This window comes from Parasteatoda tepidariorum, chromosome 2 (genome assembly GCF_982258835.1).
Source record: "Parasteatoda tepidariorum strain Cologne lab strain chromosome 2, Ptep-v5.0, whole genome shotgun sequence".
Taxonomy (NCBI): domain Eukaryota; kingdom Metazoa; phylum Arthropoda; class Arachnida; order Araneae; family Theridiidae; genus Parasteatoda; species Parasteatoda tepidariorum.
In genome coordinates, this window is record NC_141756.1 from 31,955,860 (window position 1) to 31,976,992 (window position 21,133).

General features: G+C 32.3%; 1 protein-coding gene across 2 annotated transcripts in view; it reads left to right on the forward strand.

Moving 5' to 3' along the window:
* The window catches only part of Grp170 (hypoxia up-regulated Grp170 co-chaperone protein), a 40,513-nt gene extending 24,889 nt beyond the window's left edge, over positions 1 to 15,624 (forward strand). For both annotated transcript variants that reach the window (XM_016057076.4, XM_043043880.3), the window contains exons 15-20: positions 414 to 574; positions 2,087 to 2,297; positions 5,544 to 5,762; positions 6,721 to 6,904; positions 12,807 to 12,941; positions 14,528 to 15,624. In XM_016057076.4, the coding sequence (XP_015912562.1) occupies positions 414 to 574; positions 2,087 to 2,297; positions 5,544 to 5,762; positions 6,721 to 6,904; positions 12,807 to 12,941; positions 14,528 to 14,604 (987 nt within the window). In that variant the 3' untranslated portion in view covers positions 14,605 to 15,624. The remainder of the gene's footprint in view (positions 1 to 413; positions 575 to 2,086; positions 2,298 to 5,543; positions 5,763 to 6,720; positions 6,905 to 12,806; positions 12,942 to 14,527) is intronic.
* The last annotated feature ends 5,509 nt before the right edge of the window (positions 15,625 to 21,133 follow it).

Sequence of the window (21,133 nt, forward strand, 5' to 3'; positions counted from 1 at the left end):
AATACAATGGCCTATGGCTCTGATAAAAATATAGATTAAATTTTGAAAAAAAATTGTAGGTTTGAATCTGATTTTAACTAGGTAACATATTTTACTTTGTGTTTTCAAACTGTTCAGATTAATACAAATCCTTAGTTTTAAGTTTTATATATGAATTCAGCTATGTTTGGTCTTTAATGAAGAAAATTACTACAATGTCTGAAAATTTTAATGCATTTTGAATTTTTGTGATTACAATTTTTTCATTAATTTAAAGCATTAATCTTAAGTTATGAGACTTGACCCGTGACAAAAGGAAAAAAAAAATTAACTTATTATCAAATTTTAATAAGTGTATTAACTTAAAATCTTAACTTACAAATGAAAAAGATATCAAAGTATTTAAATGCTGACTGAATACTATCTCTCTACAGACAGAACAGTCTCAAAATATTAACAAGGAGAAAGAAAAGAATGCAACAGAATCCAAGAGCGAAGTCAAGATTGTGATTCTAAAAGAACCCGTCGAGTCCTCGGAGCAGCACCTCGATCTTCCTCCTCTGGTGAAAGAGAGCATTAAAAAATCGGTTGGCAAGTTAGTATCGTTCAGATTGATTTAATATATAAAATAATTCATTTTCCAATTGGGGCATGAATTACATGTTTTGTTTTCTGGATCGGCCAAAAAGTGTGCTAATCAATGTTTTATCGAACAAAGACAAAGTGTTAACACCTTTTAAAATAAGAAAAAAAAGAAAAGCTCTCCTAAATTTTTATTTAAATTAATGTTGGAAAAATGACATTTAAAAAAATAAAAAATATTTGGAAGTTTAGACAAGAAAAACAAATTTAAAAAATACAAAATTCACAAATTTATTTTTTTTTAAAAATTAAAAACCCAAAATTAACTAATGTAAAACAATACCAATGATTAAATAACGCGATGTATTTCATACCTAATTATAAAGGGGGGAAGGAAAACTTATTAATCTAAATAAAAACAACACTTTAAAATTATAGTTAACACTAGTTGAAAAAGGCACTAGCATAAATATTAAAACCCGAGACGAGGGGAATATTATAAAATCAACGGAGTTTTAAAAAAAAACTTATTGAGTAAAAAATTTATCATGAAAAGTATTTTTAAAAAAGAAAAAAAAAACACCTATCTGCTTCTTAACACAATCATCTACTTCTTAACACAATCATCTGCTATTGGTAATTATAATTATTTAATAATTTTTTTTATAAAAACAGGCGATTTTTAAAGCAGATGCGATTCCATTTCAAGGAAAACTTGCAAATGATACTGCACTTCTAAAAAATCAGGATTTATTCATGAGAAAAATATTGTTTTGTTAAACGATGTCAACTATATAAATATTAACTGGTGATTAAAAAAACGTTTTGCTCCTAGTAAATAATGTATTATCCGAAATTATAAGACAATTTATCATAATAAATCTTATATTTGTAAGATATATTTTTCTTCTTATTTTATCTTCTATTCTCTGATGTGTGTGCAATGCATTTTCCCCACCCTCTCTTAAATCAGAGAGAAAACGAAGTTAGCATGTCTCTCCTTAAGTTTGACATCAGCTTATTAGAAAAATGATTCTTTCGGACACACAGGAGAAAATAAAACATTTGTCCCTCCCCTGCCCTCTCTTGATCTAAATATCTTAAAGTCAGGAAAGAAATGAAGTTTCTCTGGTCAAACGGGGAGAAAAATTCCCTCCTTCCTCCACGTTTTCCTGTACTCAACTTTGAGTATGAGTCAAATTTCCACCCTTTTTCATAATTGTTCTAGTTCAAAATAGCGGGAGAACCGTGCAAAATTTCCCCCTGTTTTCTGGATACCGGATAAATGGTTCTCTACTGTATTCATTATTTGAAATCTGTCATTAATGATTGTACTTAAGAAATTTTCAGGATTTTTGAGTTGGGCTCACAATCACCCCTGTTCATTATAAATAACTAATATTTTAATATGGCGTGTTTACAATTTTACATTTGCTAATCTATGATTCGAGGTTACTTGTAGAACAGAGATATATGTGATTTTAATTTCCAGCTTTTATTTATGTATTTGCTTATTTTGTTATAGACTCAAAGATCTAGATGATCATGATCGTGCCAGATTTGCCAAAGCGAAAGCAAAAAATTCTTTGGAGTCTTTCATTGTGGAAACAAGAGATAAACTCTACAGGGATGAGTATGAGAAAGCTTCGACTGAAGAAGAGCGCAACAATATCCAGCAGAGTTTGAGCCAGGCTAGTGATTGGCTGGAATATGAGTCTGATGATGCTGATACAAGTGTAAGTGTACGCATTTCACAAAGTTACAGAAAATATCAATTTGAATATAGTAGGATAGATAGTAAAATTGAGATAGTAATTGAGAGGGTAGATAGTTAAATTGAGAACTGCCCGAAGATGTATCTTTGGGCAGTTCCTAAATGTTCTGAGTATAATACAGGTCTAAATTTTAGACTTTGATAACAACACAGGAATTAACATAAAGTTTTGTAAAAGTTTTAAAAAAAAAATTTGAATCAAAGAGCCAATTTTGGACATTCTCGCTGTTAACTAAGCAATCAATATTAGACCAAAATAATATATATTTTTTTAAGTAGTCTATAGATGATTACTTGATGATAACCTTAAAATTTGAAGCACTAAGTTAGCATAAGTATTTTATTTTGTGAAATATTTTTAGGAAATATAAACTTGTTTTGATATGCTTTAAGCATATTTATTTGAGGTGTACTGCGTACAAGGCAAGATTTTCATTACCCGTATCCAGCAAAAAAATTCACTACCCGGTCCCAGCTTTTGATCTCAAGTCCTATCAAATTTTACCAGGTTATACTCATTTTTGTTTGATGCAACCATATTCAGAATTATAGTAACTGTCAAATTATTCATTAATATAAATTTGAAAATCCTTGTATTCCATCCGTAATTTAATAGTCAAGCTGAAATTACTGTTTATATACGGCATATTTTATTTTAGTGTAGAATTTTAATTAGCAGTAGAATGGAAAAGCAGCAAAAAAGTAGTAACATAACTTTAGAAGAGAAAAATATGTTCACTAAAGGAAAGCCTCCGTTTAGTATAAAGACTTGAAAATTCAGTAATCTATAAATAAATACAAAATTAGAAATAAGGAGTTATATTGATATTTCAAGGTTATTAAATTCATAAGAATAAAATTCAAAGGTAACTTAAATAAGATAAGAAAAATGCAATATATGTGTAATAGTCTTACACTAAATTTGCTTTCGAAAAAAAATATAATAACATATTTTTATTTGGGTTTGTCTTGTACGTTAAGCATTTTATAAAAGTATAAAAGGTAACAGTTAGAAACAGAATATAAATATATTAGGGGGACCGGAAAATAATGTTTCGGTGCATTTGATATTTCTTATCAAGATTTTATTTTTAATCAGTTTATTCACCCTCGTTAGCAACAACTTTTCAATGCTAGATCTAAAATAAATTGAAATGGATTAAAAAAATATTAATTGGTTTGTAAGACTAATGAATATTTAATGCACTAAAACATTATTTTCCAATCCCCCATATATTTTCATACAAATGACACATTAATTATTCTAATGCTACTTATTCAACCATCATTAAAGATAATTTTCTCAGTAAATTAAAACACTTGTTGAAAAAAACAGTGACGATTGTTCGAACAAAAATTGGTAAGTTTTTTTATAGTTTTTTTATTAAAAGCAAAAAACCCTATTTATTTTTACATAATTTAACAAAAAACTTATTTGGAAGTATTTTATTGTAATTTCACGAAAAATTTTCATGCTTTTCACGTACATTTAATATTTAAAAAAAAAAAAACAAGCATGAATAAAATTTTTAATTGGTAACTTTAAACTAAATTTTTACTGAAGTGTGTCCTTTACTCATTAGATTATTATTCATTATTTCTTACTCATTAAAAGTTGAAATTCAATCCAACCTTTGCATAATTGTCTGACTTCTTGATTCCATCGCCCACTCCACAGAATAAGACATAATTTATTTTTACAAAAACTAATTTTGTCTTTTCATTGATACAGCTGGCATAATTTATTTTTGATTTTAGAATAAAATGTTACCTTTCTAATAATAAAATGCATTTAAAAGCTTTCTGACACTTCGAGTTTGGCACATTTTGTATTACTTTTTTATACAATATTCTAATCATTCAATTTTCTTCAATACTTGAGATAATTTTTAAAAAAAATCTAAACCATGACTATGAATTCGAAAGAAACGTCAGCGTGGGTAGCACCAGTCAATGGTCCGTACACAAAAGAGAATCTCCATAAGAATTACCCTGCAATAGCACTTAGTTAAAAAAAAATATATGTATGTGTAAGGAATGTTTGATAAATGTACACTAACCAATGGTATCTTATTTAAAGAAGACAAAAAACATCCTTGATTTGTAACCAATACATTTCCTATTTTTCAAAATGTGCAAAAGAAAGACAAAAATCCACTCCCCATAGGGTGACAACTTGGAGTTGAAAGACAAGCTCTGCACGCTTGCTGTTTTGTAATCTTGCTAACCAGGCCCTGCAAAATTTTAGGACTTGGTAAATCTCCAATATTTATCCATTAAGTTAATTTTTCTTATGGAAAATTTTTGTAATAAAGTACCATTTTCTTAAATCGTCCAAATTGCTTAATGTTTGCAATGTTTTTAGTTTTTCCCCCCTCCATAATTTGTTGTTAAAATTGAACTCATGTCAATAAAACAATGCAGTCATACTATTAATCTTCTAAATAAAACGATACTTTGCATAAGTAAAATAACATTAGTAGTGAATACTCAGTGCAGTTAAGGTAAAATACAAAATTTGATGTAGTTAACATTATTGTTCTTACATTTTGAGAAAGGTCCCTGTGTAAATTCATGTAAGATATAAATCAGTTTTTGTTAAAATTAAATTCTTCATATTTTTTTCTAAGATATTAAAATTCTATGAAGTTGATTGTTCAAACAAAAGTACTCTTTCAGTTCTTTGTCATACAACCTTGACGTACTCCAGTAATCCTTGAAGTACTCTTTTTTTTTCCCTCCATAAAACATAACTATGATTTTGTTACCTGATATCTGTAATATCATTTAAAATTGACCAAATAATAGGATTGCCGCTCTCTTATTGTTAAACTCTGTTTAATTCAGTTCACAAAACTTGGTTCAGTTACATTAAAGAAATTTTTCATGTAGTAATTTTCTACATGAAAAATTTCTTTAATGTAACTGAACCAAGTTTTGTTTCTAATTTTCTACAAGAAAATGCACAAATTCTCCTTCAGTTATTTAACAACTTTGTTTATCTTTCAAATAAGCACAAATATCAATATCTTGAAGTGTTTTTCAGACTTTTTTTCACATTGTATTTTTCTTCTTCCTTTTACTATTGCATCAAACACAGTACTACGAAGTACTGTTTTGAATCATTGCAATAAATCTTTCGCCATTTTCATGAACGTTTTCACCACTGGAATAAAAAATTAATCGTATGTGAAATTGCTTTTGTTAGGTTTTCAAGAGTAAATTGGAAGATTTGAAAAAGCTCACCAAGGATTTATTTGAAAGAATTAAAGAACACCATGACAGACCAGAAGCATTAAAAGCTTTCAATGAAATGCTCAACATCAGTAAAGTTTTTCTGGGCTCTGCCCGAAACATGACAGAGGAACAGCAGATATTTACTGAAGTTGAAATGAAGACTTTGGAAAGTTTAATTGATGAAACTGAGGTAAGGCTTTCAGTTCAGTCCTGTGTATTTTTTATCCATATTTTACTACATTTTTATTGACTCTTATATGTGAAGGTAGGATATTGTAATCAGAATTTTGTCCTCTTGAAGACTAACTAGAGTGCTCAAATCTCACTTGGAGCTCTGTGCTAAGTGACCCTACAAGTTTTAACTGTTACCCTAATGTCAACAAACAACATCTATTGGTATTTGAAATTCATTGTCAATCAAAATTTTTTAAAGTAATACCTAGCCTTGACGGAATGCAAATGTAGATATCATTTAGAATATTTAATACATCACATATTTTTTTAATATGGTATCAATTTTGAAATACTTACAAGAAATATGTTAATTTTACTAGTTAAATATACATGTACATATATAGTTGATATATATACTTGATGTTTTGTTCATTTGTGTTTTTCTTTTTTTTCTTCTGTTTTTGTAGGGTTTGAGGAAATTAAACTCAAATTTGGATACATTTTTTTCATTTCATATACATTTGCTAGTGTATTGTGTTTTTGAGAAGACACCATACCACGGGAGAATTTTTTTATTGCAAATTCTTTCCCCTTCACAACTAATTCAAAGTATAGAAAAAGTGAGTTCAGGTGAACATAGTGTAAGCCATAAAGTTTCCATGGCTGAAGGGGGAAAAAAAAAATTTGAAATTCAAACAAATTATTGGAAGGGGACTTCTCCATTGCTTAATCCTAAGTTATTGTCTCATAATTTATTTTTAATTTGATGTTTAGAACATTTCTTTTCAGCACTTAAAATTTTACAGCTTAATCTAGGTTTGCCTGAACTTACTTTTTCTATACTTTAAATTAGTTATGGAGATGAAAAAGAATTAGCAACAAAAAGTTTCCCCCATGGTATGGCGTAGAACTGAAAAGTTAGTATCTGTAGAATTAGCAATCCATATTTTTATTTTATTTATTTATTTTATCAGAAATGGGGTAAGGAAAATGTTGCCGAACAAAATGCTTTGCCACTGAGTCAAACTCCAAAACTGACTGTTAAGCAGATAGGAGAAAAAGTTGCCAACTTAGATCGTGAAGTGAAATATCTTTTGAACAAAGCTAGATTTGCACAGCCATTAAAGAAGAAAGAGACTAAGAACAAAACTGAGTCAGGTGGGTTTTTGTTTTTACTTCTGTCTGGTTTATATTTAAGATGTTTTATTTTCCCAACCATTTCTAGTTTTAACCCCTTTTGGTAATGAAAAATTGAAAATGAAATAACTATTTTAATTTTTTTAGAAGAACTAGTTTCTTTTATTATTCTGACATTGTTAATTTAATATTTATATGATTGTGATTGTAATTTGTTTCATTTAATAATTATTACGTATCAAAGTTCTCCCAAGGAATAGAAAAGGGCAGGGCACTCGCTTAACATGGTCAAAATTTATCATAATATGTAATATTATTTAATAACTGAATTTCATCCTCAATTTTTAAATTACACTTTTATAATATTTTATGTGTATATTTCATAAAGTAATTCTCATTTATCAAAAAAACCGAAAAAGTTGAAGCTTTTGAAAAATAATTAACATCAACCTAAAAAAATATAATCTCAGTGTATAAATTTTCTTCCAAGTAAACTGAAAAAAGGGATAAATTGATGAACAACATTAAAGCTTTTTTATTTACTTATTTATCTTTTTAACATTTTGAACTGAAAATTATGAAAAAATAAGCATTTAAAGGGGCACATTTAAATAAGGTATTAATTTAAATGGTAAAACTATACATCACCCCTGTGACAGAATAGCAGCGACACGGAGACATTGTCGCAGAACATTAGAGTTCTTGCATACTGATTTTTCTATTAAATAGGGAAAATAATTACTTTTATTCAGAAGTTTACACATAATATATGAATCATGCCTTTAGGTAATCACTTTTTGACTCGCTCAATTTATGCCAATAGTATTGTAAATCGATGTAATGTTCCGATTGCATTTTCAGCAGTTATTTATATTGATTTTCTCATGGATTTTAAATATCTCGATACATTTGAAACAATATGGGTAATTCGAAACGCATTTGAGGAGTCTGATTAGCGTGATTTTGTTGCCGATTTTAGGCAATTACTACTATGGGTTTCATGATTTTTAATTATTTTTTTAACTGTGATTATTTACAAAATGCGAGAACGTCACCCATAATTTTAGAATAAAAAATTTTTACATGTTCAATTAAAAAAAATTTCTTTTTTTTTGTAAACAGCGCTTTTATTATTTTAAATTATTAACATATATGTTTGTTTTTATTAAAAGTATCTTGCAGAAGTGCTAGAGAGTTTTGTCGCAGATAGCTTGAAAAAATTCTGCCACAGGGAACATCACTAAAAATTCATTAATGTACCCAAATAAAAGATGTGAATATCTCTGAGGCAGAATCTCATTTGAATTTCAACACTGAAACACTGAACGAACATAAGAAAAATCATCCTAAAATGAAGGAATGAAATTATAAAATAAAGTTATATAGTTATCAATAACAAAATAAATCAGCAATGAACTTCTCATTAACACAGTTGATTAAGAAAATAATCTTTACCTGAAAAAATAATGGGATGGTGATATGGTGGCTTATTTTTACAAGAGAGGTAGGGAGGATGCATATACACTGCTCAAAAAAATTAGAGGAGCACATGGTTTTAATGAAATTATGCAAATATTTACACAGATAAGTAACAGAAAAGTAATCATTTATAATGTAAGACCGAGCAGGAAAAAGAAGAAAACTTCATATGCAAATAAAAGTACATGACGTCACAAAGCAGAAAAGAAGATAAGAGCAGAAATCGGGATGTAGCAGAGATGTCTGTTTCACTGCTGTAACTCAGAAAGTTGATTTTTCAGTTATTGTTTTTGAGAAAGGGTAACTTGAAAATGTCTCAACGTTATTTACCTGAATCCATTGCATGGCGCATCGTCAGGCTAGAATCCGGGCGAACACAACGCAGTGTGGCGGACGCTGTTGGAGTCAGCAGAAGTGTCGTTGCAAGGCTGTGGAATCGATTCCAAGAGACTGGAAATGTGAGTTGTCGGCCACGTGCAGCAACTGCAGCTGATGACCAGCATATACAGTTAACAGCTTGTCGTTACAGAACAGACAATGCTACTCAGCTGCAAAGACAGTTTCTCGTGGCAACTGGACGAAGAGTTTCCACCCAAACAATATGGAATCGGCTCCATCAGGGAGGTCTCTATACTCGTAGGCCCGTGGTCTGCATTCCATTGACCTCAAGCCACCGTGCGGCTCGCAGAAGAAGGGCTGCTGAACATCAAGATTAGGAGCAACGGGATTGGAGCCACATATTGTTAACAGGCGAGTCTCGATTCAGTCTGGAGAGTGACACCCGACGTGTTTCGGTGTGGAGGGAAGGGGGCACTCGAAATAACCTCACTTTCATTCGTGAAAGGTCACACTACAGACATGCTAGTTGGATGGTGTGGGGTTGAATAAGCATAGGTGGACGTACGGACCTGCATATCATTCGGAACGGTACTTTGACGGCCCGCAGATATGCAGACGAGATATTGAGACCTCATGTCATACCCTACGCAGCAGCCATTGGAGATTCCTTTGTTTTACAAGATGATAATGCGAGACCACATACAGCTCGTCTTGTGGAGAACAGGCTGGAAGCTTTTTTTTTTTTTTTTTTTTTTTTTTTTTTTTTAAATTACGCCCGCCATCGTCTTCTCAGACATAAGGCGTCTTGCAGTCCAATACAACACTGAAGTAGCTCCAGAAGGTGAGAGGGCACAAAAGTCATCAGAGGAACGAATGTCAAGAAGAGAGGGGCAATCTAATAAATGCTCCCCAGTCATTGGCGAAGTGCTACAGAGCACACAAAGAGGTGAATTGACCAAGTTAATTTTAAATAAATGGGCCTGTAAGTAGTCATGTCCGGTAATTAATCTAAGGCAAGCAACTCCCTCAGCTCTGGGAAGGAGGGAAAGGTGAGAGCGCTGCTGGTCATCAAGAAGGCTAGCCCAGGATTTCCCATAAGTTAAGTCCCTAAGAGCAGATATTGTTCTGTGCCTGCATTTGCTCTTAAGAAGCCGCCTTGCATTTCTAAGAGGAACTGGATGAGAAGATGGATGCAGTGCTGAAGCCTCTCTAGCCAACATGTCAGCCCGTTCATTTCCGTAAATGCCACAGTGGCCAGGGATCCACTGGAGGACTACCTCTCTTCCAGAACAAAGAAGAGAGTCAATGCGTTGTTTACACTTAAATTCGAGTTCAGAGGGATATAAATTATATTCAGAAATGGTCTGAATAGCAGCCTGAGAATCAACAAAGATAACAATGTTTTGTTCAGATGGTTCACCAATAGCTGTAATAGCCATAAGGATTGCAAACACTTCTCCATCAAAATTATCTCCATCAAAATATTTGGAGTAAGCACCAGCTCCAGCTCTACCAGTTGAAAAAGTGGCGGATCCATCAGTAAAAACCTGCAGCCATTGCTCGTAAGGGTATCTCTCGTGTATAGTGGCCAGAGCGATAGGATACAACTCGGTCTGGTGGAAGTCCGATTTCCGAACAGGCAGTACCAAGTCAAATCTGGCAGTGGCATATCTCAGAAGGCCCGTAAAAACAGGTGGCCTATAGATGCAAAGTTTGGAGTTGGAGACCTCAAAGATCTCTGCAAGTCTCCGGTACTCAAAAAGAAAGGAATGTTGAGATTTAAGTCTAGTTTGAGGAAGATTGTAGTACGGCCAAAAGTGCTCCTTTCTCAACAATCTTTCACCAAGAGAAAGGACAGCATAAGTTCGTTTGTCAGATAAATTATAAATTTCTGTCTGTAGCTGCATGGCAGCAATAGGGGTTGAGATCGCAGAACCAGTGATGAGCCTTAGTGCTTTGTTTTGAACCAAATCGAGTTTTGATAACGCACTGTCAGAGGCAGTAACAAGGATTTCTGAACCATAGTCAAATACGGGTTTAATGTAAGAAGTAAAAGTGGAAGCAAGGACACTTTGGGATGAACCCCACTTTATTCCAGCGAGACGTTTCAATAGACCAAGGCGATTTGTCACGCTATCTGCCACTTGATTTATGTATTTAGTCCAGGTCAGTCTGGTATCAAGAGTTATGCCCAAGTAGGTAGCACAATCGGTCCGACCCAGAGTACTATTTTTGTATACCAAGTTAACATTAAACTTTTTGGTACTAAGGGTAAAAAGTTCAAAATTTGTCTTTTCCGGGTTAACCTTGAATTCGTTGTCCAGGGTCCAGGTTGCCAGAGCCTCTAAAGCCAAATTGAGTGTTTTCTCCAGCATAGAGATATCAGAGCCAGTAGACCAAATAACAAGGTCATCGGCATACAACAATGATTCAGTCTCTGGAACAGCATTTTTAATGTGGCTCAAAAGGTCATTTACCATAATATTAAAGAGGACAGGACTTAAAACTGAGCCCTGTGGAAGGCCCTGTCTGGTTTGCCCATACCCTGACTGAGAATTGCCATATTTAATGTTCAAAAATCTTTGTGAAAGAAAATCACTAATCCACTTAAAAAGATTTCCATACACTTTCTTATGAAGCAACTTCCTAAGAAGCAATTTTCTCCAAACTCTGTCAAACGCCGATTTAAAATCAACGAAGACAGCAAGTGTACTTTGCTTCCTCTGGAAGCCGTCCTTAATATGCTGTGAAAGTCTGACGATCTGTTCCGTTGTATTGTATCCACGTCTGAAACCAGCCTGTCTCTCAGAGATATGGCCACCATAGTCCAAAAAGAACTGAAGCCGATCAACGACCATTCTTTCAGTTAGCTTACTTAGGATACAGGTCAAGGAAATTGGTCTAAAATTTTGGATGTCCGTCGGGTCTTTTCCATGTTTCAAAATAGGTATAACATCAGCCTTTCTCCAGAGGCTCGGGAAAGTGCCACCCCAAGTTTTGTTTATAAAATTAAGGATTGTTTGTTTAGCTTTAACGCCTAGTTCCAAAATAAATTCAGGGAGGATGCCATCAGGACCAGCACTCTTTCCTCTCTTCAAGCAACGGAGTCCTCTCTGAAATTCCTTAGCAGTGAAAGGTGAGGAGAAAAGGCAGTTCCATTCTGGGTTATCACCAGAGGGATTTATTTCACCCCTCTTAATCCTAGTCATTGGGTAAAAATTACTAACCCTGCGATAAAGTTTCAAAAAAGCTTTGGCAATATCTTGGTTTGAGGTTAAAGTTCTATTGCCAACCTTCAAAGGTTGTTTGCAAGGCTGGAAGCTGAAACAAAACAGCGTGTGGAATGGCCAGCGTGCTCTTCTGACCTGAATCCAATCAAACATGTTTGAGACGCGCTCGGGCGACGCATTGCTGCTAGACCAAGGCCTCCATTAACTCTCAGTGACTTGGAGATTGCCCTTCTTGAGGAGTGGAACTGTATTCCCCAAGCTCTCATTGATACCATCATCGCATCCATGGGAAACAGGTATGCAGCAGTCTTAGCTGTTCGAGGAGACCACACGCCTTATTAACAGTACTGCATCATTTCCAAACATTACTTTTTTATCGTTTACATGTAAACCAATTGTTGCCTTAAATTGGCTTTTTGTTTTTTCTCTCCATAGTTTCCATGAATTAATTCCATATGTTTTTACGTCTTTTTTTCTGCATCACACATTGATACGTATGCACTATCCATTTCATGCAGCTCTGTGGATGTCTCGCACAATTTTCTTACTTTCTTTGCTTGCTCCCCTAATTTTTTTGAGCAGTGTATATATGGATCAAAGGCTAGGCGGGGTGGGCCACCTTTCAAAAATTCTTGGGGAAAACACTTATGTAATGTTAATTAAAGTATATATTTAGATGTTATTGAAATTTGTTTTGATGTTTAATTCTTACATATTGTTAATGAAAATTATATTATTTATATGAATATAATTCGCCGTGTAGATTATACTCTTCTATTTTAACTTTTATGAATATATTTTGTTTTGTTTAGTATAAATCTTGTCAAGATTTAGTAGTGTTTAAATTTATGCACTTTTATTTATTTCTTATGTAGAGAAAATTATTGAAGACACAGTTAATGCAACATCAGAGAATGAAAATTCCACAAAAAGCGTAGAGGAGGATACACCAGTTTTGAGTGATCCTGATGCTGCTGAAGCTACTGTAGAAGACTCAGGAGTCGTAATGGGTAAATTTCCATAATTTTGCATTACGAGTTTACTTTCTAATTGTATAGGTTTGAGTAATATGAAGAAAAAATTCAGCTATTTAAAAAAAATCTGCTATGCATTTTTGCAACACATTGTACAAATTTTGCGACCATGTCATGTAAAAATATATCATATTTTCTAAAATTTAGAAACAAAGTTAATCTTTCATTTAATCCTTTTCTCAACAAATAAAAATCATAAGTGTGATCAGTAATCTTTTTTATTTAATAACCTTGACTCGAGATGACTCCATAAAATCTATTTTAAGAGATATATATAATTTGCAGCTCTGTGTGACTCACTCTTCGAGCTGTTTTCAATTTTTTTTTCTCTCTATTGTTTGACAATCCATTTTTCTGTAAAACTAATTGTTTTTTTTAAAAGAAGCTCCTGATTAGCAGAAGTAAAATTTATTCTTTGTTATTTATCTAAACCAGCTCTTCATTAAATCAGCTGATTTCAAACTTCAATATAATTGTTTTTCTCCATCATTATGAGAAGATGTAGAAAAATGGATAATAATTATTTTCTTCAACAATAACTGAACTTCATCAGTAAAATTCTTCAAGCACTATTTCCAATGAGCAATATATTTTATTTTGACTAGTCTTAATCCTCCTCTTCAGGATAAATATTCTATTCCTTGTTAAACTTAAATCAACAAATGACCTCATATAGTATAATAGTTATCTTCTCCCACATTATCTAATATACTTCAGATATCATTGGCATCAGACAATTTGGGTTGTGCTCTATATTAGAGATGAGATTGGCTGATTTACTAAAAAACAGTTTTGGGATCACACTCTTGATAAAATTTTCACAAGCTTTTCTTCTTTTTAACAAATGTTTGATTCAGTTATTAAGTATAAATATTGTAGTGATTTTCTACTTCTGTTCGGTCCTTTTGCTTTGTGGGTCGCATTGTATATCTTGGCTTCAAGTAGGCCTACTTATCTCAGGCAGGCTCAGGCCTCCATAAGCCCTATAAGCAAGGTTTGAAATTTTCAAGCTTAATTTATTCAATATTTACACTGGCAATTAATTTTTTTTAATTGTTTAGTTTTAATTTAAACTATGTACAATAAATTTTTTGTGACTTTGTAAAACAGCACATGAAAGTGTGGTGACCAGAAAAAATTGAAACCTTGAGACAACCTTATTTTGAATCTTATTATTATTGGTATGAATATATTGTGATATAATATGAATGTAATGATAAATGCAAGTTTCTGTCTTTCATGATTTGGGTCACCAAAAAGTTCTTCATACTGCATCTTTTAACATTTTAAATTTTCATATTCATTTCGTACGTTCATGTACATATTTTTCATGAATGTTAAATAGTGGCGAGTAAAAATTTAAATCCGGTTTATTATCTTTAAAGTCGAAATTTCATATCCAGCTAAGTATATATATGCAAATTTGTCAATTTTTTAAAAATTTATATTAATTAGAACTTAATGTAACTGTCTCTTAAATTAAGAAGCAAATATAAATCACTTTTTTTATTTAATTTTTGATCCATTTCCAACTGTTTACTCATAATTCTTTTGGTTTGCAGAAGAAGATACAATAACACCGTCTCCTACGACGACGAAGCCAAGCGGGTTGAAGGATGACGAACACTCAGAGCTATGAAATTAGTATTTATTTAATAAATTTATTTTAGGTGGAAATTAAGCAATTGCACGCAACAACAGCTACTGATTGTGAGTGGACTGTATTTTTATAAATTGGAATAACTTGACTTTCATTTTAAAATGTTTATTGTTAATAAAATTCTTATCTGTTTATACTATTTAAGGGAATAACTTTTTTAAAACTGGACTGTTTGTACTTAATGTAAATGTTGCTTGGCAGTATTATTATAATTCATTTTAAATAAATAAAGAAAAATAGTTAATGGTCAGATCTAAATTTCAATCTTAGAATATTTGTTTTTAAAAAGAATTTCTTTTCTAAGTTATACATATGAGTCATAAGAATTTTAAGTTCATTTAAAACATGATCAGACTTTGTTATAAATGCAATTATACTTAAGAGTTGTATCTATGTAATATATTAAGTGTTTATACTCATTTTTATTTTGAGAATTCATAATTTATTTACTTTTTTTTATATTTATTTAACAATAGAAATCAAAATGGTCCTGGTGTCTTTACATTTATTTTTTTTATTGTTCATGGAGTGTCATGTATCTGCACACATTCAGTTTGTATGACTGCTATGATTTTTATTTATTAAAGTTACGAACACAGATTTGGTTTATCTATATATTCTTAAAACTAAGATGATTTGACTTTTTTTCCATGAATAAGTAAACGAAACTATATTTTAAAACAGTATTTACATTCTTTTAAAGTTATATTAAATGTATATTTATTTCCTTTTTAAAACTGTTTGCCTATTTACAATATTCAAGAGCTTCTGGTATTGCAATGTTATCAATGAATTAATTTTCAGATATCCAACTTGTATATATATCTGTTCTGTTGTGGTAGATGAATGAAATATCTTGAGCACTTGGGACTTTTTTTTTTTGAAGAAAAAAAAAGTGTATCACAACAATGTTATTTATTGTATGTCATTCCAATAATGTACATTTAATGAATATGTGCATCATAAACATGTGTAAATAAAAGCAACAGTGAGACCAAATGCTTTGTTTTTTTTTTTGTGGGTTGCAACATACTTGGATAAATTATCACTCAAATCTAAAAGAACACTAAGGTAATTTAGTTGTAAGTATCACTATTATAATCCACAGAAGCATCGTAAGATTAAAACATGTACACAATTGACAAGCGCTAAAAAACAGCACCAGTATCATTAGTCGATTGCAATATGCTTGGATAAATTATCTCTCAAATCTGGAAGAACACTAAAATAATTTAGTTGTAAGTGTCACTATTATAATCCACAGAAGCATCATAAGATTAAAACATGTACACAATTGACAAACGCTAAACACAGCACTGGTATCATTAGTTCTGATCGACAAAGTTAAATTTCCTCCCACACATTATACAGCAAACTATCCTTCGTTTGGATACCTATGTAATTTTAAATGCATACTTAGATTTAATCACTGCTATGGTAGGTGCATTAGTTCCGCAAAGTTTTAACACCAAGGCTTTCAAGTAATAGTCAGTTGGAGAATCTGCCAATCATTGCCAGAACCTACTAAGAAAAGTAATTTCAACTCCCACATTCTCCTATTTACGGAACATGTTACGGAATTCCCAACAATAAGGACAGCAATACAAAGCCTGTTAGTTACCCCCATCGTGAGTGATAGTCCTCTTTAAAGAAGCCTCCTTCGGTTCAGATTTACACAGGTAGATTCAGCATGCAAACGTATCAATCGCTTTCTTTCCGAGTTCATTACCCTGCTCACAGGGCACGAGTATGACTATTATCTTTGTTGCTCTCTCTATATCCAGCAGGGGCTAGACTGAAAGAAAAACTTGCACCTGGTAGTACTTTTCATAATTAACATTGAGTTCAAATCTTTCATAAACTATTATAATTTATTTAAAACTAAAAAAAGAAATTCAAATTTCTATTTTTTGAGGAGCAAGTGACATCTGAAAGAGGTGTAAACAAAAGTTCCCAAATGTGAACTGAGCTATAATTTGACAGGTAACATCAGTATATTGAAATGTTTCATGTCTTCAAACCAGGGATCTTTACAGGATTTCATCAATAGCTTAATATTTTTTTATTTCTTAACACAAATGCCTATTTATTTTAATCGAAGACTCAATAGTTATACATAATAGTTGCGAAAGAATAAACAAAATGATCACTAATAATTTCAACTATTTATTTTCAAGTAGTAAGTTGCTTGGTTCAATTTATTTTGAGTCCTTTTTCTTTCTTGTAATAAAATCATTTGCGAAGCGGACTCCTTCGTAATGTTTTCTCATCTAAAAAGTTAAAAGAAAGTTTTAATCCTTTTTCTCTTCTTGCCTGTACTATAATAGTTTCTGAAATTATTCAAGCATTTGAAAAGAAATTATAATTATTTAATATTTTTAAAAAAAAGTTGGTATAAAATATTTTTGCTTTTATGTAATCAAGCATAAGATTTTTCTAAACTTTGGGCAAGCTCTTAAAATTTCTACATTATTTTGTCCCACTTTATATTTATTTTTTCTCTTTAATCATGATTTATGTATAAAACCTAACAGTTTTTTGGACTTTCAATGCACACATGAAGTAAGAAAAACTTAAAAGTATGTAAATAATTCTGATGTTTTTTTTTTTCCAGTGCAAAATAGCTTCAGACTCTTCTCTTTTTTTAAATTTATTTTTTCATGATTTGAGTTAAGTAGTACTTAGTAGATTTCTTGTGAAATTTTCAATTTAAAAAAAAATTTATTACAATCAGTATAGACCCATTTAAAATTATAAATATAAATTTGAATACCTTGCTATTCAAAAATTTTTGAGATTATTTCAATTAGTGCTATAACTAAATGTTGCTATTATATGATAATTAATTTTGAAAAATTGCTTTTTGCATTGAATCGTTTCTAAATAAGCAAGTTTCATTAATTGATGCAAAATATTTTCAACTGCATAATCAGCTCTAGAAATATTTTAACCATAAACACTAAATCAAGTTTTAAACTGCTCTTTTAAGAGCTTTAGTGAAGACTAAAGTATTTGGACTATAGTTGAGCATTAAAAAAAAATTGTTCATTAGAAAAGTTTGTTTCTATGTCTGATTTCATAACTATAATCTTTAATTAGCAAGTTTTTAATTTGCCCTTTGATCTAAGGAGATTTTTATATTAAAATACTATCGTTGATTCAAAAGTTATTACGAATAATACCTTTTTTTTCTCTTCATTTTCGTATGATATTGTACTCGGCAAATTTCTAATGCAAAATAAAAAAGCTATGTGTAAATCTATTTTAAAATGTTCTCATTTTGCCGTCTTCTGCATTAACTTTTTTTATTTTCTTATTAACTTATACCTTTTTGCCCATTTAAATGTTATTATTAAAATTAAAAGCGTATGCAATGCTGAAGTATCAAAAATTTGCTTTCAAATGTTGAAATGAGCTATCAAATTTTAAAACTAGTGTTTAAATTTTAGCAAATGTTATTGAAGAGAATGAAGAAACATTGTAAATACTATATATATTTAAATATTTTATAACTGATTTTAAGGTATTTTTATGAGTTCAAGAGTAGTATGACTACTTTCCTGCCATTCTAATATGTGTAATGAGATAGTGATTGAAAAACAGAGATTTTAAAGACTCCATATTTTAAAATGAGTGCAGAGCTAATGATAACAACAAAAATAAGAATTCAAATAGCAAATGTAATAATCACGAGTTGATTTCTTAAAAAAAATTAGTGATACGGAAATGTTGGGGTGTATTGTTACAGGAAAATTTGGGACTTATACGAAAATTTGGGACTGACGATTTTTAGCTAAATGGTTGTTGTCAAAAGTATTTGCAAGTACGGAATTTTATCCAAAGCTATAAATAGAATGAGTTGAAGTAGTCGAAATTTGACTTGTGGTTTCTCAAAGTCTAGCTATCTGCGTTTTTTTCCCCCGTTGTTTGAATGTCAAATTTGGCAAGCATTATTTCAAGAACAATTTTCCTTGTCTTCTTTTATTTTTACTAAATATTTTTTTATCTTTAAATCTATATATGCTTCTATGCAGCATTTTTTATTTTGAAATTTTTATAGCATCTTTCTTCAGTCAACTTCATAATTATTATTTTGACAGCTGATATAGCAAGGCTTGCTAGTGAAAAAGTTTGGTTGGTTCTATGCAACACTTTGTGGTTGGTGCCCTATTAAATATGATGAGTGAAAAACTGCATTTTCGGCATATTTTATTTTTTTACAATTGAAAAGATAAAATACTATTCAAGCAAGAAAAAAAAATCCGAAGTATATGGAGATACTTAGTTTACCGATGTTTATGGAAATACCTTGGTTTAATCTCAAAGCTCCACAAATGAGTTCCTCATGCAAAAAAATAGGTAGCTTCAAGTTGGCGTTTGTAATGTGCTTCTCGAACGTCAAGAAAATTATCCATATTTGAAATGCATCACTACGGCGAACGAGTATGAAAAACATTCTACAAATTTTTTTCGACGGTATTTGTGCTCGGCTCGTATTTAGAGAGCTCTTTTGGTCGATCTTTAAGGAGATGTACTATCTCATTTTGCAGTCAGAGTGCACTAAAGACTATTCCTATTAATGATTTATTTTTAGAGTTGAAAGTTAAATTAGAAAAAACTAAGCGTCTCACACAAACAAACCTCTTCTCATCTTTTACAGCTAACTAATTTTTATGATATAAACTCATGTTTGGGAAAATTGCAACACCATGAAGGACTTATGCGAGATAGCTGAAATTTTCAGGAAATGCAAAGTAGAGTATGTTATGTAAATGCTTAGAATTTCAGACTCGTAGCGCATGCTGAGCAGCACCCTCTGAACGGCTGATGGATCCGAATAAATAGACGACTGTAGCGACGCGTGTATGGTTATCGGTATCTGCTTGTGGTCAACGTTAGCTTAGTGTTACTTAGGCCTCTTCGACGAAAGAGAGCGAGTTTTCAGCAACTTACGGACTTTGAACGGGGGAGAACCATCGGCCTTCAGGAAGCTGGATTATCTTATGGTGCAGATGCCGCTCGTGTGCAGCGTAACAGCAGCACAGTGGTGCGTGTTTGGAAGCAGTGGACGAACGAGTGTCAGACAACTTGGAAATCCGGGAATGGACCCCGAAATGTCACGTCAGCTCGCGACTATAGACACCCGGTCCGCATGGCGCTGACTGACTATACGGCCCCCACTAGACAACTGGTAGCACAGTGGTCAATAGCTACAGGTGTTTCATTGTGTGCTTCATCAATTCATAGACGTCTGCTGCAGCGTGGACTGCGCGCAAGGGACTCCTTTATACAGGATCCCCCTCACGCTAAACCATCGCCGCCTGCGGCTGCAATGGGCCAACCAGCATAGGGACTGGCGTGCCGATTGGCAGCGTGTCGTGATTTCTGACGAATCCCTCTTTAATTTGTAGTACCATGATGGCCGCATTCGTGTCAGACGCTATGACGGTGAACGCCACCTTCCGGAGTGCGTTATCGAACGCCACAGTGGACGAACATCCGGAGTTATGGTCTGGGGTGCCATAGTATATCATGAACGATCTCAATTGCTACGAATTGTGGGTAATCTGAACAGCAACCGGCATATCAGTGAAGTTTTACAGCCCCAAGCTGTTCCCTTCCTTCAAGCCTTGCCATGTGCTGTATTTCAACAGGACAATGCCCGCTCTCATATTGCTAGGACTGTGCAATCCTTCCTTGCATCGCGGCAGGTACAGCTTCTTCCTTGGCCTGCGTATTCCCCGGATATATCGCTGATTGAACATGTGTGGGATTTCGCTGGTCGGCTCCTCACTCGTGCTCATCGTCCTGTTGCTTCTACAGACGAACTTTGGGTACGCATACAAACAATATGAAATGCTCTTCCTCAGACAGACATTCAAAATTTGTTTGACTCCATGCCACGTCGTGTAACAGCACTTATTGCGGCGCGTGGTGGTTACACAAAATACTGATTTTGATCTCTTGTTATTGTTTGTTTGCTTTGAAATTTTAATCTTTTATTTGTATACTATTACTAGTCAGCTGTGTATTAAACTTAATTTAATTATGACAATTCCTTCATGGTGTTGCAATTTTCACAAACATGAGTTTAGAATTAAATGTAAATTTAAACAAAAAATATGATAGTTTATTTATTTGAAATTGTCCTATCATGCATAATTAGTAAATCAGTTTTTACACATAATTATATCAGTATTCTGTAGGGATAATTTTTATTGACGCTAAATTTTAGTCATCGATCCAGTTTTCATGACGCCAACACAAGTGGCATTTCCGCACCAAGAAAATGACACTGATTAAAATTGTTTGCGAAAAATCACGTAGCTTTGATAACATTTTGAAATCAATGGAGGTACGCCCTAAGAACGACCAACCTCTATTAACGACCATTTTACTGTGGAGAGGGTGGTCGCTCCCGAGGGTTTTCACTGTATCTACCAGGTGTCGAAAATTAATTGGCATATAAAAATTCCGATCGTACACGAATTTCTTTAACCTTACATGT